Source organism: Mesocricetus auratus, unplaced genomic scaffold, assembly GCF_017639785.1.
Source record: "Mesocricetus auratus isolate SY011 unplaced genomic scaffold, BCM_Maur_2.0 Super-Scaffold_100006, whole genome shotgun sequence".
NCBI classification, from domain to species: domain Eukaryota; kingdom Metazoa; phylum Chordata; class Mammalia; order Rodentia; family Cricetidae; genus Mesocricetus; species Mesocricetus auratus.
The window spans coordinates 14,105,379-14,124,919 of record NW_024429190.1 but is presented as its reverse complement, the minus strand read 5'-3'; the positions used below and the strand labels follow the sequence as shown (position 1 = coordinate 14,124,919).

Here is a 19,541-nt window from a genome sequence, read left to right as displayed (position 1 = left end):
AGGGAGCGAAGGATTACTGTGCCCCACACAGCCTGGAACCGAGAATCTGCAGAGGGTGTCAGGATTGATGGCACAGAGACCAGTCTGTGGTGAAAGAAAACTTCACTTTATTCTTTTTTTTAATATTTTTTTATTTTTTAGATTTATTTATTACATATACAGTGTTCTGTCTAAATGCCAGAAGAGGCCACCAGATTGAATGTAGATGGTTGTGAGCCACCATGTGGTTACTGGGAATTGAACTCAGGACCTCTGGAAGAGCAGTCATTGCTCTTAACCTCTGAGCCATCTCTCCAGCCCCGCTTCACTTTATTCTTACCCCGGCTGGTTATATACCCTGACACCAGAGGCGGGGGTGGGGGGTCAGGAAGAGGCAGTTAGTCATTGGAAAGGTGTTCTGGTGGGTGAGCCCTTATCAGGAACTTACTGCTCCCGTAAACATGTTTTTCTTTGTGATTACGGGCACTGTGGTCGGTTACAGCTGCTTGCTCCCAGGCTGATGGGGAAGTGGACCTCTGGCCAAGGTCTCTTGTTCCCACATAACATGGCACACACATGTACTCATCACACGTGCAGGTCGGCCTTGGGGACACAGTGAGACTCATCTCTGTGCTGGCTAGTTTTGTCAGCTTGATACAAGCTAAAATCATCTGAGTAGAGAGGACCTCAGTTAAGAATTTGTCTCCAGCTAGGAGGTGGTGGTAAATGCTTTTAATCCCAGCACTCCGGAGGCTGAGGCAAGCCGATCTCTTGCGAGTTAGAGGCCAGCCTTGCCTAGAAAGAAACTTCTAGGATAGCCAAGACTACACAAAAACCCTGTATCAAAAACAAAACAAAAGTGCTGATGCAGAGCATTTTCTTAGTTCATTAGTGATTGGTTGGGGAGGTCCCAGCCAATTGTGTGTGGTGCCATCCCTGGGCTGATCCTGGACTCTAAAAGAAATCTCAAGAAAACAAAAGACAAATAAATAAAACCCAACAACAAACTCACCCAAGTCTAGATGGTGATATCTGGGTTACTTTCACAGGTATGAGTAACTTTTCTTTCTTTTGAGGCCGGGTTTTGCTGTCTTGGAACGTATTATGTGGACCAGGCTGGCCGCCAACTCAAGAGATCTGCTTGTCTCTGCCTCCCAAGTGCTGGGACTAAAGTCATGTGTCACTACGCCTGGCAAGTATGAGTAATTTGAAGCACCAGAAAAGTCCACTTTACTACAGGTGTCAACTTCGAAATGCTAAATCCCCGACGCTCATAACTCTTAACTCCTTGAAAGCAGGCAACACACAAAACGGTCTCTTCCCAGCCAGTAACTATGAACATCCGGTAACCTTGGGAAGTGGTGGCCTTGTGAGTCTTATACCTTCAGAGCTCCCTCAACTTTCTACTGTCTACATAATAAATAAGTCTTAAAAATATATTTAATAATAATTCCGGGCGGGCAGTGGTGGAGCACGCCTTTAAGTCCAGCACTCGGGAGGCAGAGGCAGGCAGATCTCTGTCATTTCGAGGCCAGCTTGGTCTACTGAGTGAATTCCAAGGCAGCCTCCAAAGCTAGAGAAACCCTGTCGCGAAAAAAACTCCAGGAAGAGTGAGAGAGTTCCAGGCTGCGAAGTGAGGCTGTAAGGAACGAGGCCAATGGCCCCTCCGGACATTCGCCCACTGAGCAGTGAGAGGCGAAACCTAACTCTACCCCCCGATTCAGGGCGTTGCACCGCACAGGGATGCGACTCATCTCGGGCCTACGTCATTGCCGGGCTCCGGCTTGGGCGCCGCCATGATGCGGTACGGAAGCCCGCCGGCCTCCTCGCAGCTCCCTAGGGCTGAGCCGCCGTCTGCAACAGCGCCTGCCTGTCGCTCGAGGCCCCGCCCCGCGCTCACGGGCGCCACGTCGGCGTCCGCGTAAGATGCCGGCCGGCGCGCGCTGCCGCCGCCAAGATGGCGTCCATGCGGGAGAGCGACACGGGCCTGTGGCTGCACAACAAGCTGGGAGCCACGGACGAGCTGTGGGCGCCTCCCAGCATCGCGTCCCTGCTTACCGCTGCGGTCATCGATAACATCCGCCTCTGCTTCCACCGCCTTTCTTCGGCCGTGAAGCTCAAGCTGCTGCTCGGGACGCTGCATCTTCCGCGCCGCACGGTGGACGAGGTGAGGGCGCGGGCCGGCTTCTCTCCGGCCGCAGCGCAGCTCCTGCCTCCAGCCTGCACCTGCGGCGCGCCTATTCTCTTCCCCGCGGGCTGCGCGCGTCTCCGGGTCGGCGCCGCCCGGCCTCCCCACCCGGCCCGACGCGTCAGTGCCTCCAGCCGCTGGGCCGCTGTCTTCGGTCGGGGGTCGTGGGCCCAAGGCCGGGAACAGCCCTCAGCCAGGCTGGCCCGGCGCGGAGTACTGGACGCTGCAGTTCCGAAGCCACCTTTGGTTCGGGGCGCTTAGTCAAGTGACTGTTTATCTTAATTTTGTCGCCTTTGCCTCAGTCTGCTTATTAGCATCCTCTCTATTCTGTCAACACTCTTCAGTGCATTCTTACTCCACGTTGCATCTCTGGGCAAAATATGCGATGCTTTGCAAGTACATACACAAATGGTATCTGTGCAGGGTCTCCCTGTGTAGCCCAGCTTGACCTCGTACTTGGTATATATCCTGCATCAGTAGCTGGAGGGCCGGGGTTGCAGGTCTGGGCCACCACATCCGACAGCAAAACACCGAAGCACCTTGGTTCTTAAACATTTCTGGGTTAGTCATATCACGAGGGTTGGTTTTCGTTTTTGTTGTGCTATGAAAAACAACAACAGCAACGAAGCTGCATGCTTTTTCAGTTTAGCAAATACTAATAGCTAAACGACTCACTTCTGTTGTCGTCATATAAAAGAGCAAGGCTGGACCCTCTGAAGCACTTCCTTGCTTCCCTTCCCCACGCCAGTAAATACTATTTTTTTTTCCTGCAGGGTTATCAATTGTGTGTGCATTGCCAGCAGTATTTAGTTTCTTTCTGCCTCATTTGAACTTAACATGGCAACATGTTACCATGTTACGTGCATTTTTGGTTTGGTGTGGGTGTGTCTTCTGTCGGTAGACACTTGGACAGATTCATCCAAGTTGCTGTCTTTCATCTTTCTTTCTGTTTATTTTGGAAGGGGGTGTGTTTTTGAGACAGCGGTTTTCCGTGTTAGCAGTCCTGTCTGTCCTGGAATTTTGTAAACCAAGCTGTCCTTGAACTCATTGAGATCCGCCTGTGTCTGCCTCCTGTAACCGCCAGGTCAGAATTTGATTTTTCATGCATTATGGTGTTCTCCAAGTGCACAGCACATGGACGATTAGGTTGTGGCTTGTTTTTTCATATGTTGTTTTCCTGTTTTGTGTTAGCCTGCTCTGTTGTGACTGGCACCGGCATTACGTGTCCAGGTGCTTGTGAGCATGGGTTTTTTTCTAGAAGCAGAATTGTGGGTGGCAGCAGGATCGTGGCAAGTGGCTTCTTGAAGTGACACTATCAAATAATACTAATATGTATAGGACAAGTAGGATGGCTTAGTTCAGTGTTGTGTCATCCGCTTATTTTTCTGTTTGGCTGTCTTATTTTTCCTGGTGGTCTACTTTTCTTGGTTTGTCGCTTTGAAGGAATATTCCTTTTAATAAATGCTGGCTACTTGCTGTCTTAGTTGGGTGACGTGTTACAGCTGTTTCCCAGCTTAGCTTTTTGGGTGCCGCTCTCGGTACTTAGCCACCTGGTATAGTGCCTCTCCTTCCCTGTGGTTCAGGAAGTGTTTCTTCCTCGAGGCTAGGCACCTGTGCTGTCTGTTAGCAGGCCCTGTAAGCCTCTTCCTCCCGTGGGCTGCTTTGCATGTGGCCGGGGAAGATCCAGCACCACCGGCTGATGGTCTTTTCTGCACTGTTGCTTCTGCTCTGGCTGTTCCTGAGCTTGTTTTTTTTTTTTTTTTTTTTTTTTTTTTGGTGTGTTGTGCTAACAATGTGCTGAGCTCCTTACTGTCACTTTATTGTTGTGTGTTTTAACAAAATCTCGATTGTTTGATTTTATCAATAAGGAGTGTAGAGGCAGATGCTGGGGTGAACTCACACTAGCTCAGAGAGGTAGAGAAAGTTGACCTTCCTCGTCAGCTGATGTCCCAGAAGCCTCTTTCTCCTACGCCATCTGCAACAAAACCTCTCTTCGGACTGACTGTCCCTTCCACCTCTTTTCATCTCTCTATTTGTCCTCCTGGCTCCCTCTTTTTTTTTTTTTTTTTTTTTTCTTCGAGACAGGGTTTCTCTGTGGCTTTTGGAGGCTGTCCTGGAACTCGCTTGGTAGTCCAGGCTGGTCTCGAACTCACAGAGATCCTCCTGCCTCTGCCTCCCGAGTGCTGGGATTAAAGGCGTGCACCACCACCACCCGACTCTGGTTTCTTCTTCTTTTTTTGTTTTTTCCAGACAGGGTTTCTCTATATTGTCTTGGAGGCTGTCCTGGAACTCGCTTTGCAGACCAGGCTGGCCTCGAACTCACAGAGACCCACCTGCCTCTGCCTCCCGAGTGCTGGACTTTAAGGCGTGCGACACCAACACCCGGCTGGTTTCTTCTTAATAGTGTTCACTTCCTCTGTCAACTGGCTGCTTGCTCCACCTCTTGACCTATGGTTGACTTTATTTAATCCTGTTTACAGTATTCAAGCAGAAAGCTCTTGGGTTAAAGGTGTGTGCTACGGCTGAGTCACACCACAACTAGACACAGACTTTCCCAGTAAATAATGCACACTTGGGGCTCAGAGTGTGATCCTGCAACGGTGGCGCACAGGGTGAAGCCTCCACCTAAACTTCGGGGATGGCTTCAGCTTTTCTTGGCCCCTAGCACTTTTATCAGTCTTTGTGTGTGTGTGTGTGTGTGTATCTCTTTTTGTGTTTATGTGTTCATTTGTATGTGCACATTTGTGCACATGTATGGGGAGGCTAGAGGTCCCGTTTAGGTGTCTGCCTCAGTTGCTTAACAGCATGTTCCTGGGCTCTTCCTGCCTCCCCCTCTGTAGTGCTGGACTCATACTCACAGAGCAAGGCTTTTGATGTGGGTATGGGAATCTGAACTCAGGGATTCAGACTTGGCTTGACAAGCACTCCACCAACTGAGCCATGTCCTCAGCTCACAGGGTAAATAGTCTTAGTAGCATAGAGTCTTGCTTGGCGGTGGTGGCACAGGACTTTAATCCCAGCGCTCAGAAGGCAGAGGCAGGCCGATTGCCGAGTTTGAGGCCAGCCTGGTCTATAGAACAAGATCCAGGACAGCCAGAACTACACAGAGAAACCCTGTCTCATAAAACAAAACAAACTGTGTGTGTGTGTGTGTGTGTGTGTGTGTGTAACCTAGAGGAGGTTTGGGCAGTTATTTAGAACCATCATTAAGTATTAAGTTCTGTGATTCTCTTGTATTTGTATATTTCTATATATCATCAGCAAATAAAAATATGAAATATACAAATACAGGACTGAATAGCACCTGGACTGAGGTTCTCCATTTTGTTGTTGGTGTTGGGGTGTTGGTTTTGACTTTTTTGTTGTTGTTGTTAGTGTTATTTTGTTTTGAGACAGGGTCTCTCTACATAGCCTTGGCTGTCCAGCAACTCACTATGTAGACCAGACCAGACTGGCCTGGAACTCCCAGAGGTCTGTCTGCCTCTCCCTGTGCCTTCCAAGTGCTGGGATTAAAGGCAAACACTCAACTCTGGGCTGAGATCTTATTGTGACTGTTTTCTGGTGTAATCGGGGATATTGGTTTTTTTCTTACCTTACTGTACTATCTACTTGTACTGTTGATCCTCCCCATTATAGCATCTGGGATTTGCCTGTTCCTCTGTATCAGCTGTTGCTTGGTATATTTTGTTTTTGTGTTAATAGGTATGTATAACTTTGTAGTTGTTGTAGTTACATTGTGAACTGAACAACAGGTGGAGATATCAGCATTTACTAATGTTTTGTCTTGAGGTATTTTGAAAATAGTTCACAAAGATTGTCTCCTTATTTTTGTTTCTATTACATTTATTTATTATGTTGCTACACTTTATATGTGAAGGTCACAGAACACCTTGTGGGAGTAGGTTTTTTCCAGAGATTAAACTCTGGTTGTCAGGCTTAGTGGGATGTGTCTTTACTTACTGCTAAGCCATCTTGCTGGCCCTTGGGTCCATTTTTGTTTGTTTGGCTTTTTGTTTATTTTTAATAACAGAGTCTCTATGCAGCCCCCACTGGCTCTACTATCTCTGCCTCCAGTGTGTTGGATTAAAGAAATGCACCATGATGCCTGGCCTTTGTAACAGTTTTTGTCCGAGATTAATACTAGCTTAATTATCTTGTTTCTTGATGTGAGTGTTGGGGTGATTTGAATGAGGATGTCCCCCATAGACTCTGGGATTTGAATAGTTGACTCCCAGTTAGTAGCAGTTTTGGGAGGCTTAGGAGGTGTGGCCTTCCTAGTGAATGTATATCATGGGGGTGAGCTTTTAGGTTTTAAAGACTGACCACTTCAGGTTCGTTCTTTGCTTCATCCTTGTGGTTGAAGATGTGAACCCTTAGCTCTGCTCCAGCCATGTGGGTGCTGCTTGCTGCCACACCTCCCTGCCATGGCAGACTTTCATACTGGAACCCTAAACCCAAGTAAATTCTTTCTTCTATATAGTGCCTTGGTCATGACGTTTATCACAGCAATAGAAAAGTAGCTAATACAGTGTTGTTTGTTTTCTATTGCTGTGATAAGATACCATAAGCAAAAGTTTATAAAAGCTTGAGTTTATAAAGTCTGTCATGGAGGAGTGCTGCTTACTGGCTTGCTCTCTTGCAGACCTGCCTGGCGTGGCACCACCCACAGGCAGCTGAGCCCTTCCACATCACTCATAAGTCAAGAAAACAAGTCTGTTGTGGTATACCCTTTAATCTGAGCACTGAGGAGGCAGAAGTAGGCAGATCTCTTGAGTTCCAAGCCACCCAGAGTGAGATTCTCTTTAAAATTAAAAAAAAAAAAAAAGGAGGTGTAAGCCGTCTCCACAGACTTGCCTACAAACCAGTCTTTATGGAGATATTTTCCAATTGAGGTGAGGTTTCCTCTTCCCGAATAACTCTAGTTTGTGTCAGGTTGACAAAAGCTAACTTAACACAGTTGACCCTTAGTCATCATGACACTCAGACATACCACTGTTAAAACATAGTCTTCCGCCGTGCGGTGGTGGCGCACGCCTTTAATCCCAGCACTCGGGAGGCAGAGGCAGGCGGATCTCTGTGAGTTCGAGGCCGGGCTGGACCGATAGCCTCCAAAACAATACAGAGAAACCCTGTCTGGTAAAAACCAAAAAAAAAAAAAAAAAATTTAAAGGCTTTGAGGAAATGGGAAGTGCTGCTCCTGAATGGGATGGTACTCTGAGCAGGCTTTCTCAGACCACTAACCAGCTCCCAAGTCAAGACACAGAGACTTATCATCAGTCATGAATGCTCAGCCTTGTCTTGCTCTTGTCCCACTAGCTCTTACAACTTAGTATAACCTGTTTCTCTTCATCTGCATGTTGCCTTGGGGCTTTCTACCTTTCATTCTGTACACTCTACTCTGCTTCCTCTGTGTCTGTCTGCCCCTTGGTGTGTCCCTCTCTATCTCCCTCGTTCTCTCTGTTCTTGAGCCTAGATCTCTCCTGTTTATTCTCTTTGCCTACCAGCCCTGCCTATCCCTCTTCTGCCTAGCTATTGGCTGGTTTTTATTAGACCGATCAGGTGGCTTAGACAGGCAAGGTGAAACAAATGCAACACATCTTACATTGTTAACAAGGCAGCAGACACAAATGTAACACAGCTTTACACAGTTAAATAACATTCCAGAGCACAAACAAATGTAACATGTCTTTACAAAGCTAAAATAATACTCCACAACAGCAAGCCACTTCCAAAACTATAGAAACAACAGAAACATCTGACTGCCTGGACAGCCACACAAGATTCCTCTGCAACATTGGGGCATCCATCTTCAGTCTGTAGGCCTAGAATATCTGGCAGACTTTTTTTTGTTTGTTTTGTTTTTTGTTTTTTGAGACAGGGTTTCTCTGTATTGTTTTGGAGGCTGTCCTTGAACTCACTCTGTAGACCAGGCTGGCCTCAAACTCACAGAGATCCACCTGTCTCTGCCTCCCTAGTGCTGGGATTAAAGGCGTGCGCCACTAACACCCAGCTTCTGGCAGACTTTTCTATGAAGCAGGAATTTTGAAGGATTGGCTTACCTTGTCTTGGCAAAGTTCAGCAGTCACGTTCCTGTGTGTCCTGCATGTCCATTTTGTACAGCATACTGTCAGCAGTTGAGGCAAGGGCAGTTTCTTGCCCAAATGGCTAGCTTTGCCACAGTGAAAGCAAACTCCATATGGAGGTTCTTTGATGCCCATCACCTTTTTTTTTTTTTTTAAATAATTGGTGCTGCCAGGAGCAGATGTGCCATGCTATCATGAAAAGCCTTAGTTTATTAAACATCTTAATGCCATATTCTATAGGCTACGGAAGTGTTTGAAGATCACTTATCTATCTAAAATATATGTTTGACAGTAGAAACATACCTAACATGACTGTAAGTTTGACTAGTTATTAATCTGTATTTCTTAATTATATATTACATTTTTAAATGAACTGCATAAGCACAATATCCTAAATAAGAGTAGAAACATACATACAGTATAACAAAATTAACTTTAAATTTGTATCAGCTACCAAAATCTACACCAAGGTAAAAATGAGATTAATAGTTGTCTTTTTATCCTATTTTTCTCTATCCCCTCTAAACAATGACAAACAACCATAATCCACTGAATGACCAAAAGCCACCCAACCTACATCTTGGGGATGTGGGTGTTGTGCTCTCTTGACTGCTTCCTGTTGTCTGAGGAGGGTGACATCTTTAGGGGACCCTGAGAAAATTGAGATAATGGTCAACTTCTGGGAAAAGTAGTTGTAACATTTATTGTCAGGTCTCAGAAGTGTTCCCATGCAGACAGATCAGTATCTACATCACATGTCATGTACCTTTCTTAGTTTATTTCTTAATGTCTGTAGCCAAGATTTTCAGGAGGTCTCCCCAGACCAAACCTGATTTCTATTAACCTTGAAGGAATCCACAGCCTTTTGTTTCTTATGGAAACAAAGCATAACCTCTTCCCCACTGCAATACATTTTCTGAATTCCATTTTAAAGCTAAGGAATCCCTAAAGTATCTTGGCTGGTTTAATTCAGCAATACTTTTTACAATCCTGTGTCTCTCAGCCGGTATTGTGTGCTCATCAGCATTCAAAGAATTCAAAGTCAACACAGCATCACAGACTCTGTATTTCCCATCTCTACGTGGCTTTTTCTACTTTGATGTCTCGTTAAAGACTATTTATTTACTTGTTCATTTTGGTTTTTTCGAGGCAGAATTTCTCTGTGGCTTTGGAGTCTGTCCAGGAACTAGCTCTTGTAGACCAGGCTGGTGTCAAACTCACAGAGATCCTCCTGCCTCTGCCTCTGAGTGCTGGGATTAGAGGCATGTGCCACCACCACCCTGTAAGACTTTATTCTTTTTAAACTTTATTTTTTCCTGCGACTGTACTCATTTTCTTTCTTAAGCCTGTGCACATTTTTAAGAACACTGTAACTTGTTTAGAGGATTTTTCCATCTGGGCCTGTCTTTACTGTGCGTCTGTCGCCTTTTCTGACTGTGTGAGCCAAACCTTAAACTGCTATGCTTCCTAAACTACCTCAGTGTTGCTCTCACAGCTAGCTCCACCCGCTGCCTCAGGTCCATCACAACCAGCCTTAAGACTACAGCTGCTTTTAACTTAAACCCTTTTAAACATTCAACTGGGAGCTGCATTCAGTCGCCCCAGTTCTGGGATGTTGGTATCCCTCACTGTGGCACACATTTTTATTTAGCTTGTTGTTTCTGCTTAGCATGTTGGTTCTGCGAGCCTCTTAATACTCTCTTCTTCCTCCTCCTCCTAGCTTTCTCAGACCCTATGTGGAAAATCGGACTCTGTGTTGAACACCGAATGTAACAGGCTTTCTTTTGGGCCACCAACCAGCTCCTGAATCGTGATGCGGAGACTTATTGTCAATGCTCCGCCTTATGCTTGTCCCTCTAGCTCTTAGAGCTTAGTTGAACCTGTTTCTCTTCATCTACGTTTTGGCTCAGGAAGGTTTTGCCTTTCTTTCCTTCTGTGTCTCCTACTTCCACTGTTTTCTTCCATATCTGGCTGGCTGGCGCCTCCCTTCTTTCTCCCTTGTTCTCTTCTCTTTTCTCCTCTTCTCCTGAGCCCAGATCCCTCCTACTTATCCTCTCTGTCTGCCAGCCCCGCCGGTCCCTCTCCTGTCTAGCAATTGACTGTTCAGCTTTTTATTAGACCAGTCAGCTGCCTTAGGCAGGCAAGCTGAACCAGTAACACATCTTTACATAGTTAAAGTAATATTCCACCACAGGTCATCACAGTGGTTACTACCTCAGGGCACCCAGATGTGAAAATGGGTAGATTTGTGGCAGGGGTATTTGAAACTGTCACTGTTCCAGGAGGGCAAGTGGGGCTGGTAGCATGAATTGGCATCTTCTGTCTTGGCAGATGAAGGGCGCTCTGATGGATATTATCCAGCTGGCTACCCTAGACTCAGACCCCTGGGTCCTTATGGTTGCTGACATTCTGAAATCCTTTCCTGACACTGGCTCACTGAATCTAGACCTGGAGGAACAGAACCCCAATGTTCAAGATATCTTAGGAGAACTTAGAGAAAAAGGTGAGTAGCTTGATTTATTTGGGAGGAAGTCTCATTTTAGAAATCGGGTTGTCTGTATCACACTTGTGTAGTGTGCTGTGGTTCTTTAGACAGTGGCTATCCCTCCTCGCATGCGTCAGTCTGACTCAACCACAGCTGTCCCCACTGTATGTGCAATGTCTGCATTGACATGACTCATCATCCTGGTTTACTTGCCACTGCTGTCTTTCCCCATAAGCTCCAAGACGGTGAATGTCTACAGGTCGTGTCTTCAGAGCCTAAAACATTCTCTGTCCTAACTAGCAAATATAGAATCATAAATAAAAATCAGAAAATCAGTACTTAAAATCTGAGAAGACAACAGTTTGTGCGGTTTCAGAGAAGTGACTGTAGGAATGCCCATTGCCTCTGTGCTCTCTCTCTCCCTCTTTGAAAAATGGAGGCTTGAGGTCTCGCACTCCTACATGGCTGCTCGTGAGGGCCTAGTATGTTTTGAGGTTTTGTTGACTTGTAGTTGCAGACTGAGAGCACTGGCCTGCACAGGTCACATAACCTTGCTGGGGTGGCAGCTTACTTCTCCTGGGTCTCCTTATCTCAGTCATTTGGCTGATTGGGCAGCTCCTTGGAGGTTTTCAGGCTCTGACCTCTTGGTCAACACTGAATTAGGAAGCACACATGGATAGTTTTGTTAAGACTGAAGTTGAGCAGTGTCTGGGGTGAGCAGCCACTAGGGCTCTGTAATTACAGGGAGAGGGCTTTTCTGGTGTTGAGGCTGCCTTGTAGTTAGAATACAGGAACTCTTCTCCATGCTGCTGTATGCAGTGCACTGTGGTTCCTGGACCCCTACAGTCCTGTGGTTTGCAGCTGATATAACTGAGGAATGCTTGTCTTCTCTTGTAGCATTTCTTGTTTTTATAAGTCCCTGGAGACTCTAATGGGCCTTCCTCTAGGATGGCAGGCCTATCCTCTGGTCCTCACCCACTTGGATGATCTTGGATGATCTAGGGATGGTGGAATTGGAATGGTGGGAGCCTCAGGGGGTTGGAACAAAAGCAAAAAGCTGCCTTGCTGGTAAATAATGAAAGTCTACATGGAACCACCATTTGTGAGCTGTGAGGGCTACAGTCTGAGCTCCCTGATGCATGGGCTCTGACTTGCGGTGACACTCTGGCTCTCCACAGTGGGCGAGTGCGAGGCATCAGCCATGCTTCCGCTGGAATGCCAGTACCTGAACAAGAATGCCCTCACCACCCTCGCTGGGCCCCTCACCCCACCAGTGAAGCATTTTCAGCTGAAGCGGAAACCCAAGAGTGCCACTCTGCGGGCAGAGCTACTACAGAAGTGTGAGTGCCTGATTTACAGCTCCTGCTCTTTCCTCTGGTGTCTTCAGAATTTCTTACTTTAAAAGAGCATAGCTTGTCTTTTCTGTGTTGGGTCACTGCTGTTATTTTCCTGGCTTAGGGAAATTTAGTATTTTCGAATGAGGGACATAAGAAGAGAAAAAACTCCTGCAATGCTAGCCTCAGGTTTAGTTCTTCCATTGCCACGAGAGTCCCTGGGGGATGGAGCAGAGTTGGGCAGGGGTCTGACAGTCAGCGGATGAAGACAGGCAGTCAAATTGGGGCATCCCAGGGAGAGACTTAGCCATGTGCTGGTTTCTGTCCATCTAGGTGCTGCCATCAGGATCTGTCCCAAGACAAGCTTTGGTCCAGAGCAAAGGGAAAGCCTCAGTCAGTGGATTGAATTATAGTCCCAAGCGAGTGTGGTGCTTCCCTTTTAGAGGAGATGTAGTGGGGATTAACTTGATCTTTAACTGTTACCCAATCAGCGTGTTCATAGAAACACCTAGAAACAGGCACCCAGGATGAGACTTGGTAACCCAGAAGCCATGAAGTGAGGACTTGGCCCCCTCCTCCTTTCCTACCAAGGACACCAAAGCCCCCGTGTCATAGCTCATTTTCCGTCACCACGCTGTTCCATCTTGCTGCCCTGTGAACAATGATGAAAAGAAAAGAAAAATACTTGTTTTGTTTTTTGAGACAAGGTTTCTCTGCGTAGCCCTGGCTATGTTGGAACTTGTTCTGTAGACGACCAGACTGGCCTCAAACTCAGAGATCCGCCTGCCTCTGCCTCCTGAAGTGCTGTGATTAAAGGAGTCACCACTGCCCAGTGAAAAATAGACTTCCTAGAAACTCCGACAATTACAAAGTAGCAAAAAAATGTGCACTAATTCTTAGCTTAATCTTAGAGGCAATGACTTATTAAACAAATTACCAGGAAAAGTTCCCTTCTTTTTCTTTCTTTTTTCTTTTTTTTTTTTTTTTAAGGAAATATTAGCTGCAAGGTCTGTAGCATTACTGGCTGCATTCCTGCGGGTTGGACATAGAAGTTACGTTGGGTATTTTCATGAGTCGTTTTTGTTGAGGTTATTTTATGGACTGAGGGGCCCTATGACCCTGTGACTTTTTTCACAGCCACTGAGACAGCCCAGCAGCTGAAGAGAAGTGCCGGGGTGCCATTCCACGCCAAGGGCCGGGGGCTGCTCCGCAAGATGGACACTACAAGTAAGGCTTGCGTGCCCTCGGGAAGGTACTCCTGTGGCCTGCCAGGCAGGATGGTTTGACTTTTCCTCACCAGAAAAATCTCTCAGACATTAGTCCTGAGGGATGAGGCCCACTGGCCCTGCAGCTAGTAGATATGTATGAGGACAAGCAGGGTCATACGCATGCGTCTTTGCCTGGTGAGAGGAAGGAAACCATGTATGGTGAGCCAGCATCAGACTGACTGGAGAAGACATTTGCTCTTGCCTCTCTATTAGGTCTAACAGTTAGGACAGGTGGCTAGGCTGAGAGCCCAGGGCAGGTTCCCGACTTTTCCTTAAGGAGGGATAGTCTGGACATCACTTTATGCCCACCTGTGACCCAGCTTGTAGCACAAGGCATCCCGGGTGATGACAAATGCATATTTGTCACATTGACGTATAGAACTCGGGTATTTTCCTAGGATACGTGGACAAGATGGAGTAGGGACAGTTCCTTCACCAAGGCCCTTATTATTGAGAGATGTAAGACAAGCAGAAAGTAACCCCTTTGAGCCCCTAACAGGCAGGACTCAGGACTGAGTACTCCAAGAAGGGGAATGTAGTAAGCTGTCCCCCGTTTTAGCAGCCATGACAGGCTACCATGTGCTTGCATGACCTTGCTGCTCCTGTCCTGGTCACTAGGAGGTCAGATGCCTCCTCGTGGGAAGAAGCCAATCAGAAGTTAGCTGGTGGGGCTGTGATTTATGGCTCTGGGTGTGCTTTACGAACAGTGCACAACAGTGATGTGCAGAGCATAGCAACCGCCCTGGGAGGGCCTATGGACCATGACAACCAGTTGACCAATCAACACAGGGCAGGGCGTCCAAACCTGGAACCAGTCCTGAGACTTATTTCATACCCCTAGACACTCCCCTTATGCTAACCTTTAAGATCCCTGCCTCGGGGTTGCTCGGGGTCTTTCTCCAGCCATCCGCCATGGTGGATGGATAAAAGGCTCGAGCTAATGGGTTAGCTCCTTAAATAACTACAATAAAAGACTCTTTGTTTTGAAAAAAAGAAAAAGAAAAGTAGAAAGTATTCTGAGACTTGTTAAGGTCACATAGCTAAAGATATATGCCTTTGTTCTTAGCAAAACTGTCATTTTGGGTGTTGTCACTCTTCTGGGCAGTGTTTGATACATGGATAGTTCTTGTCCTACAAGGTCTGGAGGTCTCTGGTGTCTTAGACAACTTCATCTTCCATTACTCCAGCCTTCTCGGAGCGGTGTGAGTCATGCACCTCCCACGCATCAAGCCTGGGTCTTCCCAACAGATCTTCGGGGATGTTGTGAGGGCTGTAGGGTCTGAACCACTGTCCCTTCACCAAAGTGACACTGGCAAAAACAGTCTGACTGGGTTTTTTTGTTTGTTGGTCTTTTTAATTATTATTGTATGTGTGTGGGTGTTTTGTATGGGCACATATATGTCTGTGCACATGTGTGCAGTGCTGCTAGAGACCAGAAGAGGGCATCAGATCCCGAGACTGGAGCTAACAGCTGGGCTGGGAATCAGACCTCTGGAAGAGTAGTCAGTGCTCTTAACCACTGAGCCATCCATTGCTCTAGCCTCGAATTTGTTTGTTTGCTTGTTTGGTTGGTTTTTTTTTTTTTTTTTTTTTTTAAACAGGATTTCTCTGTGTAGTCCTGACTGTCCTGGAACTTGCTTTCTGGACCAGGCTGGCCTCGAATTCTGCCTGCCTCTGCCTTCTGAGTGCTGGATTAAAGGTGTGAGGCACCACCACCCAGCCAGCTCTGGGTTCTTTTTAGCACAGGACAGAATATACAAAGTGCAGAATGTGATAGGAGAGGCTCACTGGTGTGGGGCTTTCCAGAGGCGGAGGCGGAGGCGGCCTTGCTTAGCTCGCCCTATGATCAGAAGCTGCCGTCATCACTGACACCATTCTCTTCTGTAGCCCCTCTCAAAGGCATCCCGAAGCAAGCCCCCTTCAGAAGTCCCACCACACCCAGCGTCTTCAGCCCCTCTGGGAACCGGACCCCAATACCACCTTCGAGGACACCACTGCAGAAGGAGAGGGGTGTGAAGGTGGGGCATCTCTTCCCATGTCCTGGCAAGGCTAAGCCTTGACTCTTCACCCTGTAATTATGGGATGTGTATATTTTGGCAGCTGCTGGATATTTCTGAGCTGAATACGGTTGGTGCTGGCCGAGAGGCAAAGAGGAGGAGGAAGACTCTAGGTGAGTGTGGAGCATTTCAAGTGTGGAGGGAGACCGGAGGCATTGCAGCCTACTGTGCTGTAGTTGATGCTGCCTGTGTAGTGTCTAGTTGTTTTGAAGTTTCCTCATGGTTTCCTTTCTGGTCCAGTATGCTTGAGCCTTCGTGCTTCTTCCCTCCCCCCTCCCTCCCTTTCCCCCTCCCCCTCATGTATACAGTTTTCTGTTTGCATGTATGTCCACAGGCCAGAAGAGGGCACCAGATCTCATTATAGATGGTTGTGAACCACCATATGGTTGCTGGGAATTGAACTCAGGACCTCTGGAAGAACAGTCAGTCCTCCTAATCTCTAAGTCATCTCTCCAGCCACTGAGTGCTTTATCTTTTTTTTTTTTTTTTTTTTTTTTTTTTGGTTTTTTGAGACAGGGTTTCTCTGTGGCTTTGGAGCCTATCCTGGAACTCACTCTGTAGACCAGGCTGGCCTCGAACTCACAGAAATCCGCCTGCCTCTGCCTCCTGAGTGCTGGGATTAAAGGTGTGCACCACCAACGCCCGGCCTGAGTGCTTTATCTTACTACAGTGACAATGGAACTTTTCCCAGGAGTCTTTTTTTTTGGGGGGGGGGTGGCTTTTGAGACAAGTTCTTACACTGTAGTCTAGGCTGGCCTCAATCTTGTAGTTTTCCAAGTGTTAGGATTACAGACTGTAATGCTTAGCCCAAGGGAATCATTTATTCTCTTCCCAGAGACCTGAGAGCACAATGCTGCTTGGCATTCAGCCTACACAGAGGACACTTGGGACCTCTGAACTGCAGCTGGGTTAGAGAGCCACTAACCAACTCTCTTTATTGGCAGACACAGAAGTGGTGGAAAAGCCCACCAAGGAAGAGACAGTTGTTGAAAATGCCACCCCTGACTATGCTGCTGGCCTGGTGTCCACACAGGTAGGGCTTCCATGCAGTGTAGCTATTGGCATTTATGGTACCTACCACTTTCAACTGTTCCTAGCCCTGACACAGCCAAAACAGTGTGCCCCATCTTGTCTTGAGTGATAGCCACCTCGATGTGTTCTGTAAAAAGTGTGTGCACACGCACAGATATTTCTGCATGTAAATGTATGTGAGTGGCAGAGGGAGCCAGAGCCTGACTTGGGCATCAGCCTTGTGTTTGGAACGAACACCTGCTATATATTGGGATTACTGCCTGGGCTGTCTCCATACCTCTGTACCTCATTTTCTTCTGTCTCGTGGGTATGGTTCCTTTTGAGGCCCTAATGCCCTGGAGACCACGTCTTGCATGTAGGTGGAAAGGGCGAGCCAGCCAGAGCTCTAACCCAAAGGCTGTCTGTGGAAATAGAAATGGGTTCTAAGGGCCATGGGTGCAGAGGTCACATGTGGGAAGCATAGTGTGGCCCTGTTGCATGGCGTGGTCTCGTGTCTGAGCTCTTTGCATTGCTCAGCTTTTCTTCAGGGTCAATTTGGAACTATGGGTGGTGGCCATGGCTTAAGTTTGGAGTCCAGTATCAATCACTAAAGCCAGGGGCTTGTGGCCTGGAGAAGCCACTGTCCCTGTCCTGGGGATATGAATACCTGCCATCTTGCTGCATTGATGGGCAGAGGCTGTCCAGGATACCCCAGGGAGGTGTACTAAAACCTGACATCTGCCTGAAGGGATCATGGCCCTTGTCTTCCAGAAACTTGGGTCTTTGAATAGCGAGCCAGCACTTCCCTCTACAAGTTACCTGCCCTCTACCCCCAGTGTGGTACCTGCCTCATCTTATATCCCCAGCTCTGAGACCCCCCCAGGTAAGTACCTGCAGTATGCTAAGTCAGTATTCCCTCAGCCCATACAAGGACTTGCCCTGGGGATTGCCGGGGCTGAGCTTAGTGTGTGCACCTAGGAGGTAGCCTTGCTCACATGGTGCTTGAGGCACCTGGCTCATTGTCTCTTTATCCCAGGCAGCATGGAGGGAAGGAACGCCTTCTGGCCAAGAAATAAGCCACAAGTCCTGATTTGAGTGAGCAAAGTGGCTGCCAAGATGGGCACCCTGTTCCCTAGGAGGGCGAGGAGCTGAGGGTTGTCTCTTCCCAAATGAAGGAGAAAGACGATTCCTTCAGGGCCAGACATAAGCTTGGATTAGTCACTTGTTTGGGGGTTGTTTGCATTGGGCCCAGCTTTGTCTGTTGTTAGTGGGTTCAGCCTTGCTGAGGTAAAGAGGGTGCTAGGCTTGGGGAAGCTGCTTCCCAGTTCCTTGTAACCAGCACCCAGGTTATGGGGAACTTGTCATAGGCCAGGAGCTAACCAGAGTCCTGGATAACTTAATCTGTGGATCTAGAAATGCCTGGGGATGTAGCTTCTGCCCTGCTGGGTGGTAGTGCACAGGGCTCATGTGTCTGAAGGCTAGCAAGAGCTTCTGCTCAGCAGTGATGGGAGAAGACAGAGCAGTTGGGTATGGGTCAGTTGCTGTCAGAACCTGGAAGAGGGAGGGGAGCCTATTGGCTCTCCAGAAAACGGTGTCTGGTGCAGCAGCTGGAGACCAGTCTGGGATGACTAGAATAGGGATGTACTTCTTTTCCCGGACACCTCTCCTTAGTAACCCTGTTTTGCCTGCAGCCCCTCCTTCCCGGGAAGCCAGCCGACCGCCTGAGGAGCCCAGCGCCCCAAGTCCTACACTGCCAGCTCAGTTTAAACAAAGGGCACCTATGTATAATAGTGGCCTGAGTCCAGCTACACCAACACCTGCAGCACCTACCTCGCCTCTGACACCTACTACTCCCCCAGCTGCCACTCCTACTGCTCAGACACCCCCAGTGGCCATGGTGGCCCCGCAGACCCAGGCACCTGCCCCTGTTCAGCAGCAACCTAAGAAGAACCTGTCCCTCACAGTAGGTACCCTGGCAGGTTTCATGGCCATTAGGTGGATGGCATAGCTTTGCCTGTTTGTAGTTGTTATGGGATGAGGCTGGCAGGGCCAGTGGGTGGAGGCAAGGTAGCCCCAGCAGCTCCCACAGCCACACCCTCTCTTTACAGAGAGAGCAGATGTTTGCTGCCCAGGAGATGTTCAAGACGGCAAACAAGGTCACTCGGCCAGAGAAGGCCCTCATCCTGGGCTTCATGGCTGGTTCTCGAGGTGTGTCTGTGCTACTAGGCCTGGGAGGTGCCCCCCGTGGGGTGGGGGATGGGTTCCTTGGCCCCAGGCACCTGCCCAGCAGCCCCTGCTTCCTACAGAGAACCCATGCCCGGAACAGGGGGATGTGATCCAGATCAAGCTCAGCGAGCACACAGAGGATCTGCCCAAGGCAGACGGCCAGGGCAGCACCACCATGCTAGTGGACACAGTGTTCGAGATGAACTACGCCACAGGCCAGTGGACACGCTTCAAGAAGTACAAGCCCATGACAAATGTGTCCTAAGTATCATCTCCGCTGCTGACCCTCACCAGGCCAGAAGACAGGTTTTGCTGGCTATGCTAAGTGATCTGAGCAGATACAGAGGGATGTGCTCCACTGCAAGCACCTGTCATCCACGGGCTACTGGGCCCCAGGCTGTTTTACATTTTAGATCATTTCTCTGGGGAGTTTAGGCTTATTTTTTTATATTATAATTGGTTAGTTTTTGTGTGATTAAGTTACCTTTTTTTGGGTTCAATATTACATTCTGAATGCTAAACCAAAAAAGTTACAACTTCGTTTTAGTGTCTGTTAAGACCATTACCTTTTCTTAAAAGAAAACTGCACTGGCTGAGTGGACGTTCTCTGCTTGTGCATGCCCTCCCTCATAGGCTGAGGGGACCAAAGGTGACACCTGGCAGGCTAGGGTGTGTGTGTGTGTGGGGGGGGCCTATATGGCCAGCCTCAATATCACTGCCTGCCAGGGATTTCTATGTCTTTTGTACAGTTGTAAGTTGGGTACCTATTTTCATTGTAAAATGATATGAGTATTAAAGTTTAGTTTTTCTAAAAAAGCCCGCAGAACTATGTTTCAAGCTAGCTGGACTCCCTGTTCTGGGATCAAACCCCACCCTGTACAGCTGTCAGAACCCCAGGGAAGAAGAGGCA

General features: G+C 47.9%; 1 protein-coding gene across 1 annotated transcript; it reads left to right on the top strand.

Moving 5' to 3' along the window:
- Nucleotides 1-1,895: 1,895 nt before the first annotated feature.
- On the top strand, nucleotides 1,896-19,447 carry Nelfa (negative elongation factor complex member A). Its single transcript, XM_005068882.4, has 11 exons — nucleotides 1,896-2,146; nucleotides 10,582-10,753; nucleotides 11,914-12,075; nucleotides 13,207-13,296; nucleotides 15,225-15,355; nucleotides 15,438-15,507; nucleotides 16,339-16,427; nucleotides 17,177-17,288; nucleotides 18,097-18,368; nucleotides 18,514-18,613; nucleotides 18,712-19,447. The coding sequence occupies exons 1-11, from the start codon at nucleotides 1,937-1,939 to the stop codon at nucleotides 18,894-18,896; spliced, it is 1,593 nt and encodes a 530-aa protein (XP_005068939.1). The 5' UTR covers nucleotides 1,896-1,936; the 3' UTR covers nucleotides 18,897-19,447.
- Nucleotides 19,448-19,541: the final 94 nt, after the last annotated feature.

Coding starts and splice junctions, on each gene's coding strand:
- Nelfa (XM_005068882.4), top strand. CDS start 1,937: ATGGCGTCCATGCGGGAGAGCGACACGGGCCTGTGGCTGCACAACAAG. Junction 10,754..11,913: donor AGGAGAACTTAGAGAAAAAG/GTGAGTAGCTTG, acceptor GGCTCTCCACAG/TGGGCGAGTGCGAGGCATCA. Junction 17,289..18,096: donor CAGCTCTGAGACCCCCCCAG/GTAAGTACCTGC, acceptor TTTTGCCTGCAG/CCCCTCCTTCCCGGGAAGCC.